The following is a 25096-nucleotide window of genomic DNA, read 5'->3' as shown; positions in this document are numbered from 1 at the left end:
ACCAGGGCACGAACCTGTGTCCCCTGCATTGGCAGGCAGATTCTCAACCACTGCGCTACCGGGGAAGCCCAAAACGGTTCTATTTTTAAAGGCTGCATAATAGTCCACATGTGCACATACCAAAACTTAATCATTCCGACTGTTTCAACATCTTTCCAGTTTGGATATTTTGTCCACTATAAATAATATTACAATAAACATCTTTGTGTATATATATCCCAAGGTACTTGTGTTTTAATTTCTAAAAAAAAAAGTGTGCCATGGGACTTCCCTGGCGGTCCAGTGGTTAAGACTCCACGCTCCCAGTGCAGGGGGTCTGGGTTCGGCCCCTGGTGAGGGAACTAGATTCCCGCACGCAGCAACTAAAAGAGCCCGCATGCCGCAACTAAAGATCCTGCGAGCTGCAACAAAGATTCTGCACGCGGCAACAAAGATCCCTGCATGCTGCAACTAAGACCCGGCACCGCCAAATAAGTTAAAAAAAAAAAAAAAAAAAGTGCACCAAGAGTTTAACTTTTTAGGCTGAAGGATGAAACATTTTAAATTACGGTATAATATATATTACTATATTGCTTTCTTTAAAAAGGCACTAACATGTAATTCACATTTCTACGTTTAATGTATGAGAGTACTGTTTTTTTCAGCGTCTCTATCAGCTGTATGTTTTATTACTCATTTTACTTTCTGTCACTCTGATGGTTTAAAAGTGATTATCTTGGGAATTCCCTAGTGGTCCAGTGGTTAAGACTCCACGCTCCCAATGCAGGGGGCGAGGGTTTGATCCCTGTTTGGGGAACTAAGATCCCGCATGCCGCACAGTGTGGCCAAAAAAATAATAATAAATAAACAAACAAATAAATAAATAAATAAAATAAGTGATCATCTATTGTTACTTTAATTTGCGTTTCTGTGGTGGGGGAGGTGCTAAACATCTTTTCATGTGTTTACTGGCCATTTGGATATCTTCTGTGATTTGCCTATTCATATCCTTGAATTAGTTTTTTTTCTATTAGGTTCTCTTTTTCTCAAGAGTTCATAAGAGTTCTGTTTACTGTCGCTATTAATCCTTTATTGGTCAATATGGTCATATGCAAATACATTCCACAATATAACACTCGTTTATTGACAGTATATGGTAAATTTCTCCAGATTAAAATCTTAAAATTTTTAAATGATCCAATTTGTCTTTTCTTTTTAGGTTCTGGGTTTCCTTCCTTATTTTTTAATGGTCTCCCTAAATTCCTTGGTTATTTCAAAAAATTTGGGAGGGGGATCAGTTGTTTCAAGTTTCTACAGGGTTACATGTGTGTTATCTTATCTAAAAAAAAAATCTCTTCCACATCTATGGTTGGTTCCTTCTTCATCCCTGATACTTACATTTTTGCTCTCTAATCAGGCTAGTACAGGATTTTTAATTTTAATTTTTTTTAACAAGAACCTGCTTTTAGATTTATTATCTTTAAAATCTATTTCATGAATTTTAGCTCTCAAATTTCTTTTGATTTATTTTTTATTTTTTGAATTTCTAAGTATAAGTACTAAGTTCCTTTATTTTAGCCTTTCTTCAATAATAAATGCATTTCATGCAATATATTTTTCTGAGTTCAGTAGCTTCAGAGTATAGCTGTAGAGTGAAATGCTTTCCTTCACTGCTAAGAGTTTTGATTTTTTTTTTTTTGATGAAAGAGTTAGGAGGATGTTTCATACTTTCCAAGTAGCCAATATTTTTGTGATATTAATATCATTTACTAAAAATTTTGTTGGGTTATCAGCAAAGAATTTGGTCAGTATATCTTTTACTTTTTGCATTTGTTAAGAGGTTTTTAATGACTCCTCTGCTCTAAGTTTCCTTCAGATGTGAGTCTATTTCTGGGCTCTCTGTTCCATCCCAATGGTCTGTCTGCTTTTCCCTGGGCCAGGACTACACTTACTTAATTACAGTGGCTCTATAATCACTGTTGATACCCAGTGATGTAAATCCTCTCCACTGTGTTTTTATTTTTTTATTTTTTTATTTTTATTTTTTTATAATTTTTTTTTTCCCTACTTTATTTATTTATTTATTTATTTTTGGCTGTGTTGGGTCTTCGGTTTGTGCGAGGGCTTTCTCCAGTTGCGGCAAGCGGGGGCCACTCTTCATTGCGGTGCGGGGACCGCTCTTCATCGCGGTGCGCGGGCCTTTCACTATCGCGGCCCCTCCCGTTGCGGGGCACAGGCTCCAGACGCGCAGGCTCAGCAGCTGTGGCTCACGGGCCCAGCCGCTCCGCGGCATGTGGGATCTTCCCAGACCAGGGCTCGAACCCGTGTCCCCTGCATTAGCAGGCAGACTCTCAACCACTGCGCCACCAGGGAAGCCCTGTGTTTTTATTTTTAAAAATTGTCTTAAAATAAAACTGTCTTTGCTATTCCTAGGCCCTTTGATTTCCCATATAAATTTTAGAATCAGCTTCTCAACTGCAGAAAAAAAACTGTTAAGATTTTGATTGGAATGGCATTGAATTTACAGATATTATTTGAGGAGAAGCTGGCATTTTTATAATCCTGAATCTTGAGAACATAGTATATTTCTATTTATTTGGAAACGCAACAAAATAATGTCATTCAACAAAACTTAAAAATTTTCTCTGTCAAGGTCTTACATATTATACACTGCTTGATTACTCCTAGGTACTTTAATTTTTTGTTGCTCAGGGTTTTATTTTTTTTATTATGGTAAAATATATATAACTAAAATTTACCATTTTAACCACTTTTAAGTATACAATCCAATGACATTAAGTATATTCACAATGTTGTATAACCATCATCCCTATTTCTAGAACTTTGTTATTATCCCAAACAGAATCTGTACCCATTAAATAATAACTCTCTATCAACCCTCCTGCCCTTGGTAAACTCTATTCTAGTTTCTGTATTTGGCTATTCTAGGTACCTCAAATAAGTGGAATCATATAATGTTTGTCCCTTTGTGCCTGATTAATTTTATTTAGCATAATTTAGCTTTCAAGGTTCATCCATGTTGTTGCATGTGTCAGAATTTCATTCTTCTTTATGACTGAATAATATTCCATTGTGTATATATAAATTTATATACACATCACATTTTGTTTACCTGTTCATCTGTTGATGGACATTTGGATTGTTTCCACCTTTCGGCTATTGTGAATAATGCTGCTGTGAACATTGGTGCACAAGTATTTGTTTAAATCCCTGCTTTCTAAGAGGGGATCTGGGGATCTTATTGTAATTCTATGTTTAACTTTTTGAGAAACCGCTGAACTATTTTCCACAATGGTTACACTACTTTATGTTCCCACCAGCAATACACACAGATTACAGTTTCTCCACATCCTGGCAAACACTTGCTATTTCCCATTTAAAAAAAAAAAAAAAATCCTAATGGGTGTGAAGTGGTATCTCATTGTGGTTTTGATCTATATTTCCCTAATGACTAATGATGGTGAGCATCTTTTTACTTGTTTATTGGCTATTTGTGTATCTTCTTTAGAGAAATGTCTATTCCTGTCCTCTGCCAATTTTTGAACTGGGTTTTGTTTTTTTTGTCATTGAGTTATAGGAGTTCTTACATATTCTGGATATTAATCCTTTCTCAGATATATGATTGGCAAATATCTTCTCTAATTCTATAGGTTGCCTTTTCATTCTTGTGATAGTGTCCTTTGATGCATACAATGTTTTAACTTTGATGAAATTCAATTTAATTATTTTTTCTTTAGTTGCCTGGTGTCATATCCAAGAAATCACTGCCAAAATCACTATATGAAGGTCTTCCCCTGTTTTCTTCTAAGAGTTTTATAGTTTTAGCTCTTATGTTTTTGATCCATTTTGAGTTAAGTTTTGTATATGGTATGAGTCCATCTTCATTCTTTTGCATGTGGATAAACATTTTTCCCACCATCATTTGTTTAAAAGAGAGTCCTCTGCGCACTGAATGATCTTGTCACTCTTGTCATTCAGGTCACTAATTCCGTTTCTGTAGTGATCATTATCTCCTTCAGTCCATCTACTCAATTTTTTAAAACTCTAAAACCATGGTTTTTTTGCTTGGAAGAATCTTTCTGCACCCCATGCCCTTCCCCATTGTGGTCATCTTGTCTCCTTTAGCAATTTCATTTTGCCAGGACATTGCTGTTCTGGTTATTTTGTTTTATTCTTCTTCCCAGTTACTGGGTGCCTTAAGGCATGTTATTACTCTTTACATATTCAAGATTCAGTCTTGGGTCTACCTTTTGGAAACCCTCAACAATGGCAATAAATGGGAGATAGAGCATTTCTGCCCTTGTAGGCTTGTGGTATGCCAACTGGCAAGCTGTCAGTCGTTTGGCAAAGTACCAAGAGCCGGCATTTCTGCTCTTTGGTCTCTAAAGGTACAAAAGTCAGAGACTGCCAGGCTCAGAGAGTGAATTCAGCCTTTTTGTTCAGCTCCCTGTAGCTCCTTAGGGGCAAAGGGAGAACACCAGCTACTCCTATTAGCACTCACATGAGCCACCGCTGCCCTTTAGGGCACCTACCGATCTCCACAGATGAAGAGAGATCTCTCTCCAGGATTTCTGGTGTTTTGATCCTCTTCTCTGGGCTCTGCACTATTGAACATCAAGTTTTCCTTAGGCCCATATGGGAAAAAGTCTTGTACTTGTACCAGATAGGGCTTGAGATTTGCTTAGACACTTCAGATACTACCCACCAGACCCACCAGCTCCTCCTGCTCAGAAAAGGCAAATGGGTTTGGACTGAAGTTGATAGAGAAAGGCAACAGGGATGCATGCATTCAAGTCACTATTTTCCAGACTCCCTGCCATTTGTTTTCTTCCAACAGCGAAAGCGTTAACAGGAGACTATTTGTCAAGCAACATCAAAAACCTTGTGCTGGGATTCTGGTTCTGCCCTTCTGCTCAGACCTAACACAGCAAAGACGTATCTATTGATTTCCAATCTCTCAAGCCTGCTCTTCCTCCATCCTTCCCCATCTCCGTACACAGCACCACCATCCACCCAGTTGCTCAAGCCAAACAGCAAGGAGTTACTATTGATTCCTCTCCTCCCTTACATTTCATATCCAATCTATCACCAAGTCCTGTGGACTCTACCTCTGAAAGATACCCTGAAACCATTCACTTTTCTTCCTCTCCACAATGATCGTCCTAGTGCACATATCTTTCATATGAATTTTGACCATAGCTTCCTAATAGTCTAACAGGCCTCCCAGAATCCACTCTTGCCCTGCCTATAATCTGGTCTCTATGGAGTGGCCAGAAGTGACTTTTTCCCCAATTAAAGTAAGTTCAAACATTATAGAAACATTGGAAGTACAGTAAAAGAACTTTTTAAAATCCTGCATCATTTGCAAGTTGTCAGTCTGATGCTCCATGACCCTCTTGATACTTCAGCATATATTTCTTCCTTTTTTTAAAAAAAAAATTTATTCATTTATTTATTTTGGCTGCGCCAGGTCTTAGTTGTGTCACGTGGGATCTTTAGTTGCAGCATGTGCACTTCTTAGTTGTGGCATGCGGGCTTCTTAGTTGCAGCATGCAAACTTAGCTGTGGCATGCATGTGGAATCTAGTTCCCAGATCAGGGATCGAATCTGGGCCCCTTGCATTGGGAGCATGGAGTCTTACCCGCTAGACCACCAGGGAAGTCCCATCATATATTTCTTCTTAACAAGACATGCTCTTTCATAATCATGATACAAGGATCAAAATCAGGAATACTGATGTTACTACCACCTAATCCTCAGGCTCTATCCCATTTTCTCCAGTTGCCCCAATTATGTTCTTTATAGCGAAAGGCCCATCTAGAATCATGCACTCTAGACCAGTTCCCTCAGTCTTTCCTTGACTTTCTTCACCTTGAGATTTTGAAAATGTCCCTCAATTTGCACTTGTCTGATGTTTTCTCATGAATAGACGACATCAGGAATCTCAGCGAAGTAATGCAGAATTCCCACTGGATCCTATCAGGTGGTACATTATTTCATTTTGTCATATGATTGATGATGTTTACTTCGATCACTCAAGGTGGTATCTGCTAGGCTTCTCTACTGTCAAATTATTCTTGGTATTTTGTATTTTGGGGGTACTTTTAATATATTAGTCCTTTGTATTTTGTGGAGAGGTATTATGAAACTATGTAAATATTCCATTTCTCTTCAAATTTTTAATTAGCTTATATGTGCATGGACTTGTGGTTTCCTATTTTATTAAATTCAATACATTTACAAATTGTATTCTTTATGGGGTTATAACTCATTACTATTATTATTTATTTTGATGTTCAAACTGTGCTCTCTTCCAACAGGGAGTCTGTTCTAGTTGGCCTGTGTGTCCTTCTGACACGTCCCTACAATTCTCTGAGCCTATCCTTGCTGTCTAGCACAAGATACTCCAGAATCATCCAGTACTTTCCCTGATTCAGCTCTGGAATCTGCCACTTCTTAAGGAGCTGTTATTCCTTTTAGAGGAAAGTGGTATTTAGGAGACAAGATCTGGGGGTGCGCATTGCTGTTGGTGTGTTGCTGTTCTCAGGTCCTCTCAGTGGAAAGAGCTAGGGAATATATGCATATCATCTGTAACATACATTTATATGCCGCATATATACATACGCACATACATTTACATTGGTATTTATTTCTACATCTGTGTATTGAAAACCATGAGTTCATACTGACACATCTAATTCCGGTCCAACACCAGAGTTTCAATTTTCTTGTCCTTCCATATTTGTATCACCCTTCTCTGACAGTAAGAAACTTGGCTCCCATTTTCCTTATTATATTTATTTATTTGACCAATCCCTTTGTTTGTAACCAATCTCCCACCTCTGCCACCAGCTGTTCCCCAGGCCCACATCTTCTGCTTTGGCTCTGACTCCCTATTCTGAGCCAGCCGCATGCCGCCCTGCTCCCCTCCAGCACACATGGATGTCCTCCTCACCCTGCCTGGGGTCCTACATGCCACACTGGCTCCCCCCACGGACATCTTCCTCGTCCTGCTTTGGCTCTGATCCCGGCTGTGTGTCACCCCTCCTGAATGACAGCCTCCTCACAACGTTTGGGCTTGAAGACCCTCACACTGGGCCACTGTGGCTCTCTACTCCCACCCCCTTGCCACAAGGTAGGTGCCTACCTTGTTTTACCCTCCTCCTGGCTTTATGACTAGACTGTTAGGGAAGGGAAGCAGAGGAAGAAGAGAAAGGCTTTTTAAAAACATGCAGCTTCTTTTTCCTCAAAATTCTCTAATGGCTTCCCATCACACTTAAAATCCAAAACCTCCCTCAGGGCTTTTAAAACACCACATGATCTGGTCTCTATCCACCTCTCAAATCTCATTCTGTACCATTCTCTCTCTTGCCCACTACGTTCCAGGCACACGGGCCTGTACTGTTTCCTGGACCACACCAAGGTCATTCCTACCCTAGAGTTTTTGTACTAGCTGTCCTCTGCTTGAACCCCAACCACCAATCTAAGTAACTAGTACTTAGTTCCCTCTCTCCCATCACCCCATTTGAGTTATATTTACACAATAGTTACTATTATCTGATATTTTATTTGTTTGTCTCTGCCCACCAAAAATCTAAGCAAGTTCCATGAGAGCTGATTCCTACCAATTGCTGTTTTTCAGCCTCTGGTGAAAGAATGCAACTGTAAAAAGCAAGGCTCTATCACAGCTCTATCCTGCGAGGCAAGTGATGCCTGGCAGTGGTCCCTGTGCACTTTTTTCATCAGGGAGGTACTGAACACTGCCTGCCTCCCTTAATACTGTAACCAGTGTGCAACCATCACTATTACAGCCTTATACCCACCAGTGGAATTACTGTCATGGGTAATACTCCCATTACCTGTGTCAGAGCTTGGATGCTTGTGTTGATGTCACCACTGGCTACTTGGGAGATAATGAAATTGATTGTGGATGCTGTATTACTGTGCATATCATCAAAGTGTGGAGAAACAGCCCGGATCCTAGAGAGCGGAGCAAAGGAAAATATTCAATCTTTATTTTAAGGTATCCCAATGAGTTGGAATTATGCAATTCCCCACTAGATCCAGGTTTTAGTAAAGAACCGCTATTAGTTAGATAGTAATCTGTTCTAAAAAGTTCTAATTGCACAGAGAGCTCTTTTCAACATATACACTCTGATGATCATGAACTGCATATACTTAAATGAAATGGGTTAACTTACTTGGGTTCAGGAATAAGGACTGGTTCAAAAATGTCATCTAGTTTGTGCTGAACAAGTTCTGGCATTTCACATCGAACTGTACCATTGTCATTCTCAATCTCATCTAGATCCAGCTGGAATTCTCGGCGAACCATCTGGGCTGCCTCAGGATGCCCACTCATGCTTCGGGCTTGGCTAAGGGAAGCAAAAGGAGGCTCCTGAACTAAAAGAGACTTCTTAACCAAAGGGCAAGAGTAGCACTGCCAGCTGCCCCAAAGCTGCAAGACAGATGTTCAACTTCTGGTTTCAGCCCCCCTGAATGATTTAAGTCCTTGAGTCTAAGCAAGTGCCTTCAATGGGCAACAACACTGGTTCATGAGTATCCTAAGAGAGAAGACTGACTTGTACTTACAGTACTGCCAAGTTGTAAGTATTCTCTCTAGCTCACTAAAGCCAACAAACCTTGTATGCTATTCCAGTTGGGGCAGTAAATAATAAAGAATATTTATATTGACTCAAAGCTCACTACTTCTGGGCAAAAATTTAAGAAATATCTATCTAGACTGCCTGGTTCTTTTCTACCAATTTAACCAGTGTTTACGTTTTTCTAATTATAAGCATCGTCCCATGCAGTGTTCAGTAAATTTTATACTTGAGGGACAGTCAATCACCTCTTTTTAGGAATATTCACTCTCAGGTCAGGGCCAGCATTACATCCAAGCAATAGATATTCACAGTCTCCAAATTCAAATTGGTTAAAATTATACTCATGATATGATCCAAAATAGAGCTATCTTGCTTAGAAGGCAGTTTTTTGAGTCCCTAAGCCAATTCTGGGTTGCATGCATTTTACTCAGCCTTATCTGATGAATAGGAACCTGTGCACGACCAAACATAACACAAGGAAGAAGGTGAGCCCATATTTTAGCCACATGACATTGAGTTGACACTTCTGCTGGCCAGTGGACTTTCAGGGAAGGCTTGATTCATGGGATACTTGGACACCCTCTACCTGGTTATAAAGTCTACACCAATACCCTCCAGAGGGGATGAATCCAAGTCAGAAGTTAGAAAGATATAAGAGCCCTGCTAATGAGAAATTAGCAGGCAGTACTTACATCCTATAAGTGCGATACATAATTCTGTCCACGGAAAAGCAGTGAAAGAAGGCACAAGACTATTTAGAAGTGGTTTTGAGACAAAGACAATGAAGACTGAAGGATTTAACATTTGGTTACAAGACATTTACCCAGACACTGTGTCATGCATGATAATGGCTGCAAGAACTCAAGATTATGTAACAGGATAAGCTCTGAGCACACAAGGCAAAGTCCACAGAGATGCTCTCAGACAACTATCTCCATCCACATACTTGAGTCTGGAAGACATGTCCTCAGCTGGTCCCTTGCGTAGCATGTTGGTATTGGAGCTTATGCTCTGTGTGCGCTGAGGTTTCTCTTCCACCTGTTTTACTGGTGCAGCAGAAGGCCTCTTTGCTGACCGCTTAATCCTCTCCTCAAGCATGCTCATATCCTTTTCAGAAAGCTGTCAAAAGAGGCCAAATTTAACTTATTAGCACACCCCTCTACTAGAATATGAAGAGAATTAAAAACCTAATTGGAAGACCCAAGAATTAATATCCATTTTCATGTCAAAGCAAACAGAACCTCGTACATTAGGGTAAGTTTCCTTTCAAAACACTACATAATTTTAAAATCAACTATTGCTGAAACCTAATTTGCTATATAAGAGAACACATGAAAGAAGGAAAGGACAGAAAAGGAAAGGCTATGAATAACTACAAATAAAAAGGTCAAGAATTAAATGAAGTTTCCTCATTTTTTGGTGTTACCACTAACTAGCTGTGTCACTATGGGCAAGAAGCTTCACTTTTGGTCATCTGTAAAATTCCCATCTGCTTTATTTCCTTCACTGGCCTTGTAGTGAGGATTTAATGAGATTAATACAAGTAAAAATATATAAGCACAGGGTAAATACATGTGCTACTAAGAGGTAACTGGAGTGAAGAACAGGCCCAGCCATAGTAGTGATTGGCTCAGAGGAAGTAAGGAGTCAAAAGCAGAACCTTCTATGTTTGGAGAGTCTGGCTCATAGCTGCAGCTCAAGACCCTTTTGATCTGACAGATACCAGAATCCGTATTATACACAAGTGAGTACTTGTTCACTAGAAAATAAATGCACTAAAAATTACTGAGGAGATTGCCAGGCAGAATTTAAATCCCAGACTAGCTCAGATTTCTTGATTCAAAAATAGTTTTCATCTAAAGCAAATTGTTATGAGGGGAATGCTCAGAAAAGAAAATCTAATTTCCAGTAAAACACAGCCTAAACGTCCTACAGTAATCAGAGACACCCTCAAAGGTTTATATGGATTCTAGGACATATCGATAGGTTGAGTTTTAACAAAAAGTGGTAAAAACTTAAGAGTTGAGATGGCATGAAACTTGACACCTAAGTGATCTTGCAATTCACAACATGCTGAAAACGTTCAGAGAAAAGTCACTCACAGTTCCAATCAGTTTGAACACCTGATCCCCGTGTACATTGTACACTGTGACGATGGTGTTGAGGGCAGCATTGCGCACAGCATTGTCGCGGTCTCCTATGTGAATCGCTATCTCCTTTAAGGCTTTTCCTGGGGTTGGTTGGCAAACATTCATGCCATAGGACTCGACCAGACACCCTAGTTCTTCTAGGCACTCTGGGGAGAGAAAGGCTAGATTAAGGAGACTCAACAGAGATTTGGCATAGAGACAGACCTATCTTTACTAGATACATTTTCCCTGGCATACATGAAGGTCTAAAGTCTTATTCTGGCTCTGCCTTGAATTCTTCCTTGTTTACTGCCTTCTATAAAATACACAATGAAACAACGGTGTTATAGCAAGTGCTCCTAGAAGAAAGAGATGCCTGTGAGTCAGATGGCCCCTGTGCACTTGATTTTGTCACCAGGGTGGTACTGAGCGGTGCCTGTATCACCTGATACTGTGGCCCCACCAGCGTGCAACTCATCACGCTCACAGTCCAAACCAGAAGGTTAGAATCAAGAAATTTCCTGGTTCATCTATAAATTATTTCTTTTAGAGGTCACTGTTGCAGACGTAGGGCTCAATTTAAATTGTTGCTTTACCTGCTCTCTGCTTAGAGTTTTTGGATTTGGTTCCTTCCATGATGAAGGGGAACATCTTGCTGGCTGGGTAGACAAGGCACATCCGGTTCAGGATGGCACGGACATCTTTACGAATGACATCCTTTGGTTCTCCGACCTAGTCAACAAGGAAAATAATGATTAAGTGAGGCATTTTCTGAGTAGCAAAGGTACCCCCTTGTGTGTCACTACACCTTGAAAGAATAAAATGAGCGGTGGAAGGTATCATCATCATACAATAAATGAAGAGGGGAGAGGGAATAAAAGTATAGGAACTGAAGTAGCTGGGAACTTGAGTAATCTTCCAAAGTGAGAACAACACATTACCTTGAGGATGAGATAGGGGATGAAGGAAGATGCTTCATTCTCAGTAAGATGATACTCCTCCTCACTCAGCAGGGTGAAGAGCAATTTTAAATATTCTAGGGCTTTCATTAGGACGCTTGTATTGGTGTCAAAAAACCGCAGGGTAAGCCACTTTAAGATAAGATCCAGGCAACCAATGACACCCTCTTTTTCACTCTCCAAGTGCTTGAAACAAAACAATACAAAACCCTCACAAATTAGACTGTATAAAAATTTAAGTTCTATTAGTTAAGTAACTCTCAAATTTTACTGCAGTGCAAAAAGAAAATGATAGATTTTTAAGCCTCCATTTAAGACCCCAAATTATAGACATATAGTCATTTATTCTATCACATAATAAGAAAGCCCTAAAAACAGAGAACATGGTGTATTCCAGTTCCTTCTCAATTCATGCAAACTTCCGATTATTTCACAGGGCTCAGTATTTTCATGCCTGAGATTCATGCGTATTTATTTTGTTGCAAACTTACATCAACCATGACAGCAAGGGCTTTGTTGTGATGCTGAAAGTCTGAGTGAAACATCTCATCTTGTAACCATTTAGCCACACAGCTAGACATCTGAGTTTTTAGTTGCTCAATGTATTCATCCCGCGGAGTAGTAAAATTCCACTTCAGCACCTGAAAAAAAACAGTGAAAAGGAGCTGTAAGGTGTTCAACTGAAATGTGGTAGAGAACTCTAAAGCAGCTGCAGGAATCAGTTTAATAGGATATTTTTAAATTCACCAAGATTAATGTATAATTAAGTATGAATGCAAAATGTACTCTCAATCTGTCTGTCATAATTCTGGAAGCTTAACTCTGAAAATCTTCTAGGAATAGAATTTTCAGCAATTCTTACTAGAAAAATCAATGATCTATTATTGTATAACACGGTGGATACTGTTGGTACAATTTTAATAAAGGGCAAATTTGAAATATCTATCAAAATTTTAAATGTACATATTATTCTAGGAGTTTAATATAAATATACTTACATATGTGCACAAAACCTATATTCAAAGATGCCTATGGCAGTATAGCTTATAAGAGTGAAAGATTAGAGTAACCTAAATGTTCAACATAGTGGGTTGAGGATAAAGAAAGGTACATACATATGATGCATCAATAAACAGAATGAATGCATACATGCGTGCAGATATGGAATGATCTTTAAGAGATATATTTCAAATACCATTAAAAGAAAAAAGTAAGATTCAGAACAAAGAGTATGGCATGTTCCCATCTGTGTAAAACGAGGGCTATACATTTATATATATATATGATTGTATAGGTATGGAATATTATTTCTGGAGTAATACACAAAATAACTGGTAATAACATCCTCCCTGTGTAGGGAGACTGGAGTGGGAGACATGCTTTTCATACTTTCTGTACTTTTTTTGTATTGTTTGAATTTTTAAAAATTCTAATGTATATATTTTGAAAAGTTTTAAATGATTAATAAAATCAAAACAACATCAAAAGCAAAATGATCAAACTAGCCATATATAGTTACCAAATCTATCTTTTAAGGTGTCAGGTACAAGAAAAAATAAAGGAGTAGCATATTACATATGTGTAGTTGATAAAAAAATCAGTGACTACTTTCCAGTCTTTGATTCTAAAAGCAAACAAAACCCCCCCAAAAACCCCCCAAAAATAGTCTTCCAGAAACAAGATATAATTTATAAGCAAAAGATTCAGTTAATTATTAGATATTTCACAATGATATGATTTCAGACAGAAAAACTATTCTTGATTACAAAACGAAACTAAAACAAACAAGCAAAAAACTCCTGAAGATTCTTATTTCTTCCTTACCTTTAATCCTTTCTCATCTTTCATTCTTTGCTCCTTTCCATTTGGAACAACAATAAAAATAGGACCAGATTTGTCTTCATCTTCCTTTAAGCTGGTTTTGCTTGGCACTTTCTTTCCTTGTGCAGTCTACAACCAAGGTACAGGGAATACTGATTAGCTAGACTACTTCTTGGGAATTCGCTGTTACTGCCCAGCAAAAGGGCACTATATAAACCAGAGACACCTTTCTATATCATATTCCAAATGAAACAAACAAATGAACCATAGAATCTTGCATTTGATATGTTTGTGTACAGCTTTTCTAAAAATGTTTCTAATAGCACTCTTAAGTAACTGTTGGTTAGTCCTTGGGCTGGCATGTGATGTGGTTGGAAAAGCTGCTATTATATATCACTGGTCTGGGTTACAGGCTATTTTTGTTTCTTGGATAGTTCTTTTAAAAAAATTATTGATATAACTGACATATAATGGATAGTTCTTTTCTTTCTTGAAATCTTCAACACTGTTTACAGCTTTCCATATTAATGACATTTTGAATGGTATTCACACATTTCACATAACTGAGAAAACTTTTCTGTTTCTCTGTATATAAAATGCATCTCTATAACATTACCATAACTGGAGACCCTTTGAACCTGTTTCTAGAGAGAAATTTGCTAGAAACATTTTAAATACTTAAGTTACTAAGGTGGCTTTTAGGGACTTCCCTGGTGGTCCAGTGGTTAAGAATCCATCTTACAATGCAGGGGACACCGGTTCAATCCCTGGTCAGAGAACTCAGATCCCACATGCTACGGGACAACTAAGCCCGTGTGCCACAACTACAGAGCCCACGCGCTCTGGAGCCCCCGCACCACAACTGGAGAGAAGCCCGCGTGCTGCAACGAAAGATCCTGCATGCCTCAACTAAGACCTGATGCAGCCAACAAATAAATAGATAGATATTTTTTTTTTAAAAGTGGCTTTTAAAAAGAATCCAAGATTTAGAATCTTTGTATCAGATGGAAAGAAATTGTGAACACATGGTATATATATTTAAGGTAAAATTTGAATTTCATTACTGGAATTATTATTATATTATAAATATAGCAAAAGTCTGCTATTTTTAGTAGGCCAGCATTTCTTTCTAGTTCAAACACTTAAGTCATTCAGTCAAAACAAATGTGAGATCATTTATGTGAAACTGCTTCGTAAACTGCAAAAGACTGAAAAGAAAGTGGCATTAAGAACAGAGTCAAGAATACTTCAAAGCACTTGTGATCAAAATACTGAAATAAGCGTTTGTTAAATATGGGATGAGGAGAGGGAGAAGGACAGGAAAAGAACAGCTTCACTGGATAGTTCAGAAGATAATTACCCATTTAAATTAACTCACTGAGTTGAAGGACCCAAGCATAGGGAGGGAAAATGAGTAACAAATATTTAGAAGAATGGCCACAGAGTGCCCCTTCTATAATGTGGATGTAATAATAAATGTACTGGATAATAAAACATTTCCTACTCTGCATACTTTCATCAGTTACATGCAGTTAATGAAATAGTTTTCTCTATTTAGATTTACTATTAGATTTACTACTGATTGCACAGTTCCGTAATTTTCCTTTTGTAAGTATTAAACAGTCAATTCTCTGAATACAGTGACAAGCTCTGAATCTTGATATAGAAACTGATGACAATTTGCTGTGATTCAAAAACTTAATTAAATGAAAAACCACCCAGGGGATATTTAAGGACGAGCATTTGAAAACATTTCTTTAAATTGTCCAACTCTGCATGGATGCTAAAAGGACTGGTGATGCATCCAATCCCATTGGTGTGGGGACAGAAGATACTTCCTTTTAGTCTAATCAGAACACCTTCTAATATGATGACTTAACTGCCAAATTTAAAGGAAGTTGCCTACTACTGAAAATCTCCCTCAAAGACCTGGATGACAGAAACCCTGGCAGTAGCTCTTGAGAATAGGAGTCTTTGTTTTGAGGTAACATTAAAAGTGAGCCACAGAAACTTGTATAAATAAACACTTTATAATTAGATAATATCAAGAGTAGTAATAATCTTTCATATGTAATATATCTTTGCTAAAAGAATGACTCAGTGTATAAAACACTTAAAAGCAATTCTACATCTAAGTTGCAGAATTAACATACCTTTGCTTTAGAGGAAACTCCTAGAGCTTTGGCCTTTTTTGGATCAGGCTTGGGTTCTACAGTGCCAGAAACAGAATCTTCAACAGGTGCTTTGAGAAAAAAAAAGCATGTACTGTAAATACAAACTCTAACTAATATCACTATATTCTGGGCAGGTTAAATATATAATGATGGTGAGAAAGCCAATAGTTTTAAATATATCTATTAAAAAAATTATTTTTATTTTTATTTTATTTTTTTGAAAAGTTTTTTTTTAAACAAATGTATCCATTTTTAAAGCGCTTTCAGTTAGATTTTTTTCCCTAATCTTTTTTCTCCTCGATTTCCTCATGAAAATTAATTCAGAAAATCTACATCTCCTTTATCAACATTTAAACTGCAGTTTAAAACCATTTTCTAAATAGCAGTTAAAAAACCTTTTTGTTAGACTGATACTTCCTTAAGGGAAGAGTCTATCATCTTTGATACTATAGTAAACTATATATAACATATAGCAAGATCCCAATAAATGTTATAACTGAATATATACTTTGATACCAACAATTTTACACATGTAAAATTTCTAACTTTATAGCATCAATAATTTCTACCCCACTAAACAGAATATTATTATTTTGTTTAAGCAATAAGTCTAGAAGAGCAGTGGTTACAGGTTAGTGTTCTATTTGTACATTTTGGAATTTTAACATTAGGATGAAGAAATCAAGAATTTTCCCTTGAAGAAGTTTAGTAAATATTAGAATGGATCAGCAAACAGCCAAGTGTAGTGGAAGGGGAACTCATTTATGAATGAGTTAAGCAGAGGTCTCTGCTGGTTCAGGCACTGGCTGGCTGTTTGGCCTTGTGCAAGTCACTTAACCTTTGGTGTTCCTTACCTGTTAATAAAGAGGGTTAAGCTAGATGGTCCCAATTCTCCTTCTAACTGTAATATCCAATAGCAGAAAATAGTTGTGGAAACCTTAGAAGTAAGACTGAGCACTTGCTTTCTGGCGTATTTCATTGTGATACTCCAAAACTCCTTTTTGGAGTTGGAAATCAAATTAATCATCCTTAAACCCTCAGCACAGTTCCTGGCATAAAGCAGGTAACCTGACAAATGTTTATGAAAGGAGGGTAAGGAGATGGAGGGAGGACTTGGGATCTAAGCCATGAGGAAATGTGATTAAAAAAGGAAGGTTAGATTTCTTTAAGAGTTCCCTTGGCTATTTCCTTCCCCTTTAACCTTCTCAAAGTAAGAGTTACCTGAGGCAGGCTGGAATTTGGCTGGAGCTGATCCTCCCACGGGTTTGGAAGTTGCTTTAGCAGGTGCAGCGGGCTTGGCTGGCATGTTAGCTTTGGCTTTCTCTAACATGGCCAACACCTGATCTTTAGAAGTTGGCTAGGGAGACAATATAACAGAGGTGAGAGGCCACATAAACGATATACTCATGCTATGCTTACTAACAGATCTGCTGTCAAAACCTTGAGCTCCTAGTTTTCAAATACCAATGAAGTAAGGGAGGCAGCACATAGTGCACGAGAAGTAACACATTATGAAGTCACAGTAAATTAGCTTCCATTCTAGAAGGTCACAATTTTCATCCCTGCAAAGGCAGCAGGTTCTTTAGAAGTTCTACACTACTAAATATTTTATTTCTGCTCTCATTGGGATTTCAAGTTGAAACTCATAGGAGGTAATATGATCTTTTGCCTATATAAATTCATGTTCAATATTTTTCTAAATGGCTTTTAACAGCAGCAACAAGTAGTAGTACTTTTAGTTTCCCAGTAGCCTTGGCCATTTTCTCATATCCTAAATGCATCATGAAGAATGGCAAGGCATCTTGGGCCTTCTTTCGCACATCTCCATTGCGATCCTCTAGGCAGGAGTAGAGGTGGGGAACACAAAGGATAAGGTCTGTGGGGGTGGAACGGAGAGTCGGTAGTTTCTCAGCCAGCCAGCCCAGAAGCTGCCAAAAGAAATAAAGACCAGTTACACACTGCACGTAGAAAACTGTCATTATTTATGATCTTCAGCTTAATGATTTTATCAGTACCAAACACTGAATTAGTTCTCACACTACAACTTTCCAGTGTGAAATCAGTCATTTCCATTGTCCAATGAAATGATAAACATGCAATGAAGATAATCAGCTAAGATAAGGACAGTTTTTTGGACCACATTTGAGCATTGAGTTATAAAGCTTTAATAGTTCTTAATGCATCTCAAACTTTCACTTCTTTTTTAATTCTAAGAACTATTCAGCTAGAGAAGATGCAAAATATTTATTTGATCAGAAGATGACAAGTTCTACCAGGACTTCTGCTTTCTGCCTTACATAGACAGTTTTTCTCTGTATCTCTAAAGTATTCGTTTTATTTTTTGTTTTGTTTTTCGGCCATGCCATGTGGCTTGTGGGATCTTATTTCCCCGACCAGGGATCAAACCCCGGCCACGGTAGTGAAAGCACAGAGTCCTAACGACTGGACTGCCAGGGAAATCTGTATTTATTTATTTATTTATTTTTAAAATTAATTTTTAAAACTAAATTTATTTATTCATTTTTGGCTGTGTTGGGTCTTCATTGCTACGCATGGGCTTTCTCTAGTTGTGATGAGCAGGGGCTACTCTTCATTGTGGTGCGCTGGCTTTTCATTGCAGTGGCCTCTCTTGTTGCGGAGCACAGGCTCTAGGCGTATGGGCTTCAGTAGTTGTGGCGTGCGGGTTTCAGTAGTTGTGGCTCGCGGGCTCTAGGCACATGTGCTTCAGTACTTGCGGCTCATGGGCTCTAGAGCGTGGGCTCAGTAGTTGTGGCACACGGGCTTAGTTGCTCTGCAGCATGTGGGATCTTCCTGGGCCAGGGCTCAAACCCGTGTCCCCTGCATTGGCAGGTGGATTCTTAACCACTGCACCACGAGGGAAGCCCTGCATTTATTTTTTAGTTTAGGTATTTATTGAGATGATTGTATATTCACATGCAGTTATAAGAAATAATAGAGAGATCCCACTCTACTCCGTTTCCTCCAACAGTAGCACTTTATGAAACTATACTATAGTATAAACAACCAGGATATTGACATTGATACAATCCACTGATCATACTCAGATTGCCCCAGTCTGATTTTGTCTCATTTGTGTATGTGTCTATATTGCTTTCTCTACAATTTTATCATGTGTTAGTGTATTCCCGCAGTCAAGATTTTGAACAGTTCCATCCCAAGGATCCCATGTGTTGCCTCTCTTATAAGCACATTCACATCCCTCCTCCTACTCCCTAATCCCTGGTAACCACTAATCTGTTTATCCACTTCTAAAATATGAGATTTCAAACTCATATAAATAGAATCATATAGTATGTAACTGTTTGGAATTGGCACTGTCACTCAGTACAATTCCTTGGCGATTTATCTAACTTGTTGCATGTATCAATAATTTGTTTCTTTTATTGCTAAATAGTATTACACATATGGATATAAAATAGTTTGTTTAAGCATTCACCTGTTGAAAGACATCTGGGCTGTTTCCGGATTTTGGCTATTATGAATCAGCTGCTATGAACATTTGTATATAGGCTTTTGTGTAAACATAAATTTTCATTTTTCTGGAATAAATGCCCAAGATTTGCTGGGTCATATAGTAACTACACATATAGTTTTATAAGAAACTGCCCAACTGTTTTCTGGAGTGGCTATACCATTTTACATTTCCACCAGGAGAGTGTTCAAGTTTCTCCACATTCTTGCCAGTATTTGGTGTTATCACAATTTTTTATTTTAGTAATTCTGATAGTTGTCTGTGATATCTCACTGCAGTTTTAATTTGCTTTTCCTTGATGGCCAATAATGTTGAACACCTTTCATGGGCTTATTTGCCATCTGTATATCCTCTTCAGTGAAATGTCTGTTCATGTCTTTTGCCTATATTGTAATTAGATTTTTAACTGTTGAGTTTTGAGAGTTCTTTTTATATATATATATATATATATGTATATATATGTATATATATGTGTGTGTGTGCGTATATATATATATATTCTCGATGATAGTCCATTATCAGACATAGAGGTTGCAAATATTTTCTCCCACTCCAGCCTGTCTTTTCATCTTCTTCACATGGTCTTTTGGAGAGTAAGAGTTCTTAATTTTGATGAGGTCCAATTTATCAATTTTTTCTTTGATGAATTGTGGTTTTGGTGTCTAGTCTAAGAATTCTTTGCCTGAAGAATTTCTATATCCTGAAGGTTTTCTCCTATGTTATCTTTAAAAGTTCTATAGTTTTATGTCTACATTTAACCCCATAATCCATTTTGAGTTAATTCTGGTGTAAGATGTGAGGTTTAGGTAAGGTTTATTTTTTTTGTCTCTGGATGTCAACTGCTCCAGCATCATCTGTTGGAAAGGCCACACTTCCTCCACTGAATTACTCTGGAAACACCATTGAAAATTAGTTGCTCATATTTGTGTGGGTCTATTTCTGGGTTTCCTCTTCAGCTCCACCTATCTGTGTCTATCCTCTTCCTCCTACCCCTTGCTATCACAGTGTCTTTTTTTTTTTTTTTTTTTTTGCCACACAGCTTGGCTGGGGGGTATCTTAGCTCCCCAACCAGGGACTGAACCCGAGCCCTTGGCAGTGAAAGCATGGAGTCCTAAACACTGGACCGCCAGGGAATTCCCCACAGTGTCTTGATTATGTTAGCAATTTAATTTAGTAAGCCCTAATATATGGTAGAGAGGCTCTTTCCATTTTTTTTCCTTTGTCAAGATTGTTTAAGCTAGAATATAAATTTTAAAATAACCTTGACTTTGTCTATAAAAAAAACTTTCTTGAATTTTGATAAGAATTACATTAAATGCATACATCAATTATGTATACATTAAATGTATAGAACTGACATTTCTAATTTCTACTATGTTAAATCTTCCAGTCCACAAACATGGCATGTCTCTACATCTATTTGGGTCTTCCTTGAATGCTTCATCAGCATTTTTGTAATTTTCAGTAGACATATTTTGTATTTGTTTTGTTAAGTGTATAGCTACGGATTTCATTTTCTTTGGAGTGATTGTAAACTGTACTGTGTTTGTAACTTTGGTTTCCATATGTTCAATGTATTATAAAGAAATGTGATTGACTTTTGTCAAATGTGATTGTCTTTATTTTGTATCCTGCAATCCTACTGAACTCATTTATTAGTTCTAGGAGTTTACTTGTAGATTTCCTGGAATTTTCTATGTAAACAGTCATGTTATCTGCAGTTAGGGATAGTTTTATTTACTCTTTTTCCAACTGTATGCCTTTCATTTCTTTTTCTTGCCTTATTGCAGTGACTAGAACTTCCAGTTCTATGCTGAGTAACAGCAGTGAAAGTGGACATTCTTGCTTTGTTCCTGATCTTAGGGGGAAAGCATTCAGTCTTTAACCACTAAGAATATTATCATTTATAGAGGTTTTTTGCAGATGCTTTTTTATTTAACTTGAGGTAATTCTCTTCTATTACTAACTGACAGCTTTTATCATGAATAGCTGTTGGATTTTCTCAAATCCTTTTTTTGTGTCAACTGATAGGATTATATGACTTTTCTTTAGCCTGTTGGTATGATGGATGACACTGATAGATTTCTGAATGCTGAACTATTTTTATGTCATGATTAAAACCTCTTACTTTACCATTTAAGAGTTCAAGAAAAGAGAAAACTTCACAAAAAGGCTAGTCCTTTAAAAAGTTTTATTGTTAAAAAAGCACATGAAAGGAAAAAAGAAAAGGAAGCACATGAATAAAAAAGCTCCAGGAATTTGGTTTCATTTTATTAGCGATTTTATAATGGAACTCATTCTATCCATTCATGTATATTTATTAGGTAGGTCCAAGCCTCTATGAAGGTAAAAGACATGAGTAAAGCAAATCATATTTGTGGTACTAACCTCTTGCCTCAAGAAAGGATTTTCCTTTTTGAGCTCTTCAGAAAGATCTTCCCCCTCCAGCCATTCCTTCATGCCAGTCTGTTCTGCCCAAGCATTCACAGTTGCTAGGGCAGCAGCTCGAACATTGTTCTGAATGGAAGAGAGAATCAGTAAAGGTAACACTGCTATGGTTTGGAGGTAGGGAGTGAAAAGCCCATTACTTTGTGAACACGAACAATGGAGGTTTCTCTAAAGTCCACATGAACATACTTGGAACATACTTCATCTTCTTTGAAACAGAATGTAGATCCATGTTGTACTAAAACTCCAAAGTAAATTAGAAACATAAAACTCCAAATTGTAAAGATCCTATACTCAGTTAATTAGGGAAAACAGTGACCTGGGCATAAAATATCATGTTAGGGGAACAAACTCTTAGGTTTTGTTTCCTGAACTTCTGGGGACTCTTATGTCCCTGGTTACCTGCTAAAGAATGTAATTCTACCTGCTAGAGAACTCTTAATAGTTAGACTGAAATTAACAATTTGATTGAACATTTTTGTTTTTATATTAATTTGCATTCATAGAATGAGAACGACTTACTGACGTGAAAAATATTAAAATAGTCCAATTCCTCAAATTAAATGAATTACACAAAAATAAAGAGACATTCGAATATTCAATTAAGGATAAACATAAGAGCTTGCAACTTTCAATGCGACAAATTCCGGGACTGTGAAACTGCAAATATCTTACTGAAGTACCAGAAGATCCTACTCTAGTAGTTAAAGGAACAGGTAGAAAATAAAACACATGATCCAAAATTTATATGTTTATTCACTCTTTATACCAACACCTTAAACAATGATATCATAATCATAATAGCAACCGTTTTTTGAGTATATACTGTATGAGACAGGTACAGGTACTTTATGTACAGATGCTTATTTAATTCTGTAAGAATTAAATTTCATAGATAAAAAACTGAACCTCAAAGAAGAAAAACAACTTATCTAAGGGTCACAAAGCTAGTAAGTGAGATATCTGATCACCTTAATAATGCCTGGGAGGTAAAAATTTTTACTATTTTCCTCCTAATATTCTCTTCTCTAACAAAGTTTATAAACTGTTTACATGCACTCTTACATGTAAGAAAAAGATTGGGGCTTCCATGGTGGCGCAGTAGTTAAGAATCTGCCTGCCAATGCAAGGGACATGGGTTCGAGCCCTGGCCCAGGAAGATCCCACATGCCGCGGAGCAACTACGCCTGTGCACCACAACTACTGAGCCTGCGCTCAAGGGCCTGCAAGCCACAATTACTGAGCCCATGCACCACAACTACTGAAGCCCGCGTTCTGCAACAAGAGAAGCCACTGCAATGAGAAGCCCGCGCACCACAACGAAGAGTAGCCCCCGCTCGCCACAGCTAGAGAGAGCCCGTGCAGAGCAACAACGACCCAACACAGCCAAAAATAAAGACAAATAAATAAATAAATTAAAAAAAAAAAAAAAAAGGATTATTCTTAGCCCAGTCATGTGGCTGGCCTATTCCAGAACAGAGCTGTGGTAAAAAGAGTCAGTTTTACCTTGCTGTCTCCAAGCACTGTGATGATAGGGATGCCTAAGTTCTTCACATGTTGCTTGATGTTTGGGCCCATGGCTACTGCCAACTGCTGGAGGATATTCAACGTCTGCTGCACCTGGGTGGGAAAAGCCAACACCTTATGTTCAAACCATAGCAAGGTGTGCTCAAAGTTTTGCAAGTTTGCTGCTATACAGTCAATGCAGTAGGAAGTTTCTGGCCTACTTTAAAAAAATCAGCTCATTATGATACTAATCAGCTTATGAATAATTTTGGGTGATGGCGTCTCCTTTTGTCATCAGTTCATAAAATTGGAATATTAGAATTTTAGACTAGAGATTAATAATGCTTTATAATTTTAAAGTAAGGTAAAGCCTAGTTTAAGAAACATCTCACATAAAAATCCAAATTTAAAAATTAGAAATTAACTTGCTTATGTGTATTACAAGCAGTTTTATATGAAAATACTTAATATCAGAGCCCTGTAAACAGCAAATCTGAGATTCATGAAAATTTGATTAATAAACTTGCCATCTACCAACATATCTTGAGGCACACTTAAGAAATTAAAGGAAGCTGTTTCTAGTTCAAAGCAATAGAGTGACTAACTCCTTTTTGTTTTTGCTGGTGAAGGTTACTGAAAAGGATCCCCTTGCAGGGGCAGAGAGGGGAGAGAAAAAAACAGGCATATATTCTACGTACCAAGATTTTATTTGAATCGTTGAGTCGACCCTTCAAGGCAGTTGGAAGTTCACCTATGTTTGGCTGGATAAATTTTGCTTCATTGATAATACCTGCCACTTCATCTAGGCCTTCTTTCCTGATCTTCCAATTCTTGTCACCAATCTTAGACGCCAACTCTGAAGTGATTTTATCACTGAAAAAAGAAGACAGAATCCTTAATTCCAGATGCCTAAAAGAACAATGATGTCACAGAAGTACCCTTGACTGAGAAACAGAAGAAACCATTAAGAATTAAGCATAATACATCAAATAAATCATTAGCAACAAACCTGATTTCTGTCCTTGGCAAAAGATCCACAACATCATTGCCCCCATCATCTGGTTCGTCTCCATCTTCTCCTTCCTCTGTACCACTTGTACTGTGTTTGGAAATCCCTCTGGTTGGAGCAGGTGGGTTCTGTCCCTGCATCTACACACAAATAAGTCAGTGAGGCTAATGAACTTGATGAAGAATATGACAGCAAACTGGTTAGAGAATGGTACCTGTGTCAAACTTTCATATTCCTTCATAATACTTAATATTCACACAGCACATATTTTAATTCCTACTTAGATTCCAATTTTGAGACTATGTGACAAAAGATATCTTTATACAAACCTATTAGACCCTGACTTCTCAATCATAAAGCTGTCTTTTGACTTGTATGCCCAAGACAATACACAGCAAGTCTGCCAAAACTTAGCAATTTCAATTAGAAAGTTTATTCAAGGAAGGTCAAGTTTCTTTTTACTTAAAAAAAAAAATTTAATGTTATATTTAGTGTACTTTTGGAATAGGTAATACATTCAAAATGTTTGATATTCCAAAGCTACAAAGGGGAAAATGTCCCATCCTATACTATAGCTATCTAGTTCTCTTCCTCACAAAGTCATCAATTTCTTATGAATTCTTCCCAGGGATACCTTATACATATAAAAGCAAATACATATATATTCTTCATTCCAAAGGGTTAAAAGTTTAAACTTAACTAATATGAGCATTCTCAAGTCAACTATGGATTGTATCATTTGTGGAATCTTTACCTTCTCAAATTCTGCATCTATCTGGGATAGGAGGGCAGGCTTCTCATCCTCAAAGAACATTCGCAAAGAAGGACCAACGTACAGATACATCACACCAAGCAAGGTGATGGCAGAAGTCCTCACAGCCTGGCAGAACAAAAAGAACTTTTCAGATCAGAACAGAACCATAAAGATGGCTGTACTACTCTTCCTATACA

The 25096-nt window shown here is 37.6% G+C and overlaps 1 protein-coding gene and 2 non-coding genes across 4 annotated transcripts in view; all 3 read right to left on the bottom strand.

Annotated features, from left to right (window-relative positions):
• Positions 1-25096, bottom strand: part of CKAP5 (cytoskeleton associated protein 5) — a 104614-nt gene that overhangs the window by 9780 nt on the left and 69738 nt on the right. For both annotated transcript variants that reach the window (XM_007181167.3, XM_007181169.3), the window contains exons 20-35: positions 24900-25025; positions 24146-24285; positions 23835-24009; positions 23137-23250; positions 21571-21699; positions 17423-17617; positions 16911-17046; positions 15669-15757; positions 13519-13644; positions 12186-12335; positions 11677-11880; positions 11332-11467; positions 10709-10902; positions 9553-9725; positions 8202-8375; positions 7860-7980 (exon numbers count right to left, since the gene is read on the bottom strand). In XM_007181167.3, coding sequence (XP_007181229.1) covers positions 7860-7980; positions 8202-8375; positions 9553-9725; positions 10709-10902; positions 11332-11467; positions 11677-11880; positions 12186-12335; positions 13519-13644; positions 15669-15757; positions 16911-17046; positions 17423-17617; positions 21571-21699; positions 23137-23250; positions 23835-24009; positions 24146-24285; positions 24900-25025 — 2382 coding nt within the window. The remainder of the gene's footprint in view (positions 1-7859; positions 7981-8201; positions 8376-9552; positions 9726-10708; positions 10903-11331; positions 11468-11676; positions 11881-12185; positions 12336-13518; positions 13645-15668; positions 15758-16910; positions 17047-17422; positions 17618-21570; positions 21700-23136; positions 23251-23834; positions 24010-24145; positions 24286-24899; positions 25026-25096) is intronic.
• LOC114237853 (small nucleolar RNA SNORD67) lies at positions 7715-7810 on the bottom strand. Its single transcript, XR_003623326.1, has one exon. It is a non-coding gene; the product is annotated as a small nucleolar RNA SNORD67 (small nucleolar RNA).
• On the bottom strand, positions 11113-11223 carry LOC114237852 (small nucleolar RNA SNORD67). The gene has a single exon (XR_003623325.1). It is a non-coding gene; the product is annotated as a small nucleolar RNA SNORD67 (small nucleolar RNA).

Source organism: Balaenoptera acutorostrata, chromosome 9 (assembly GCF_949987535.1).
Source record: "Balaenoptera acutorostrata chromosome 9, mBalAcu1.1, whole genome shotgun sequence".
NCBI lineage: Eukaryota > Metazoa > Chordata > Mammalia > Artiodactyla > Balaenopteridae > Balaenoptera > Balaenoptera acutorostrata.
The sequence above is the reverse complement of the archived record's forward strand: the minus strand, read 5'-3'. Positions and strand labels throughout refer to the sequence as shown.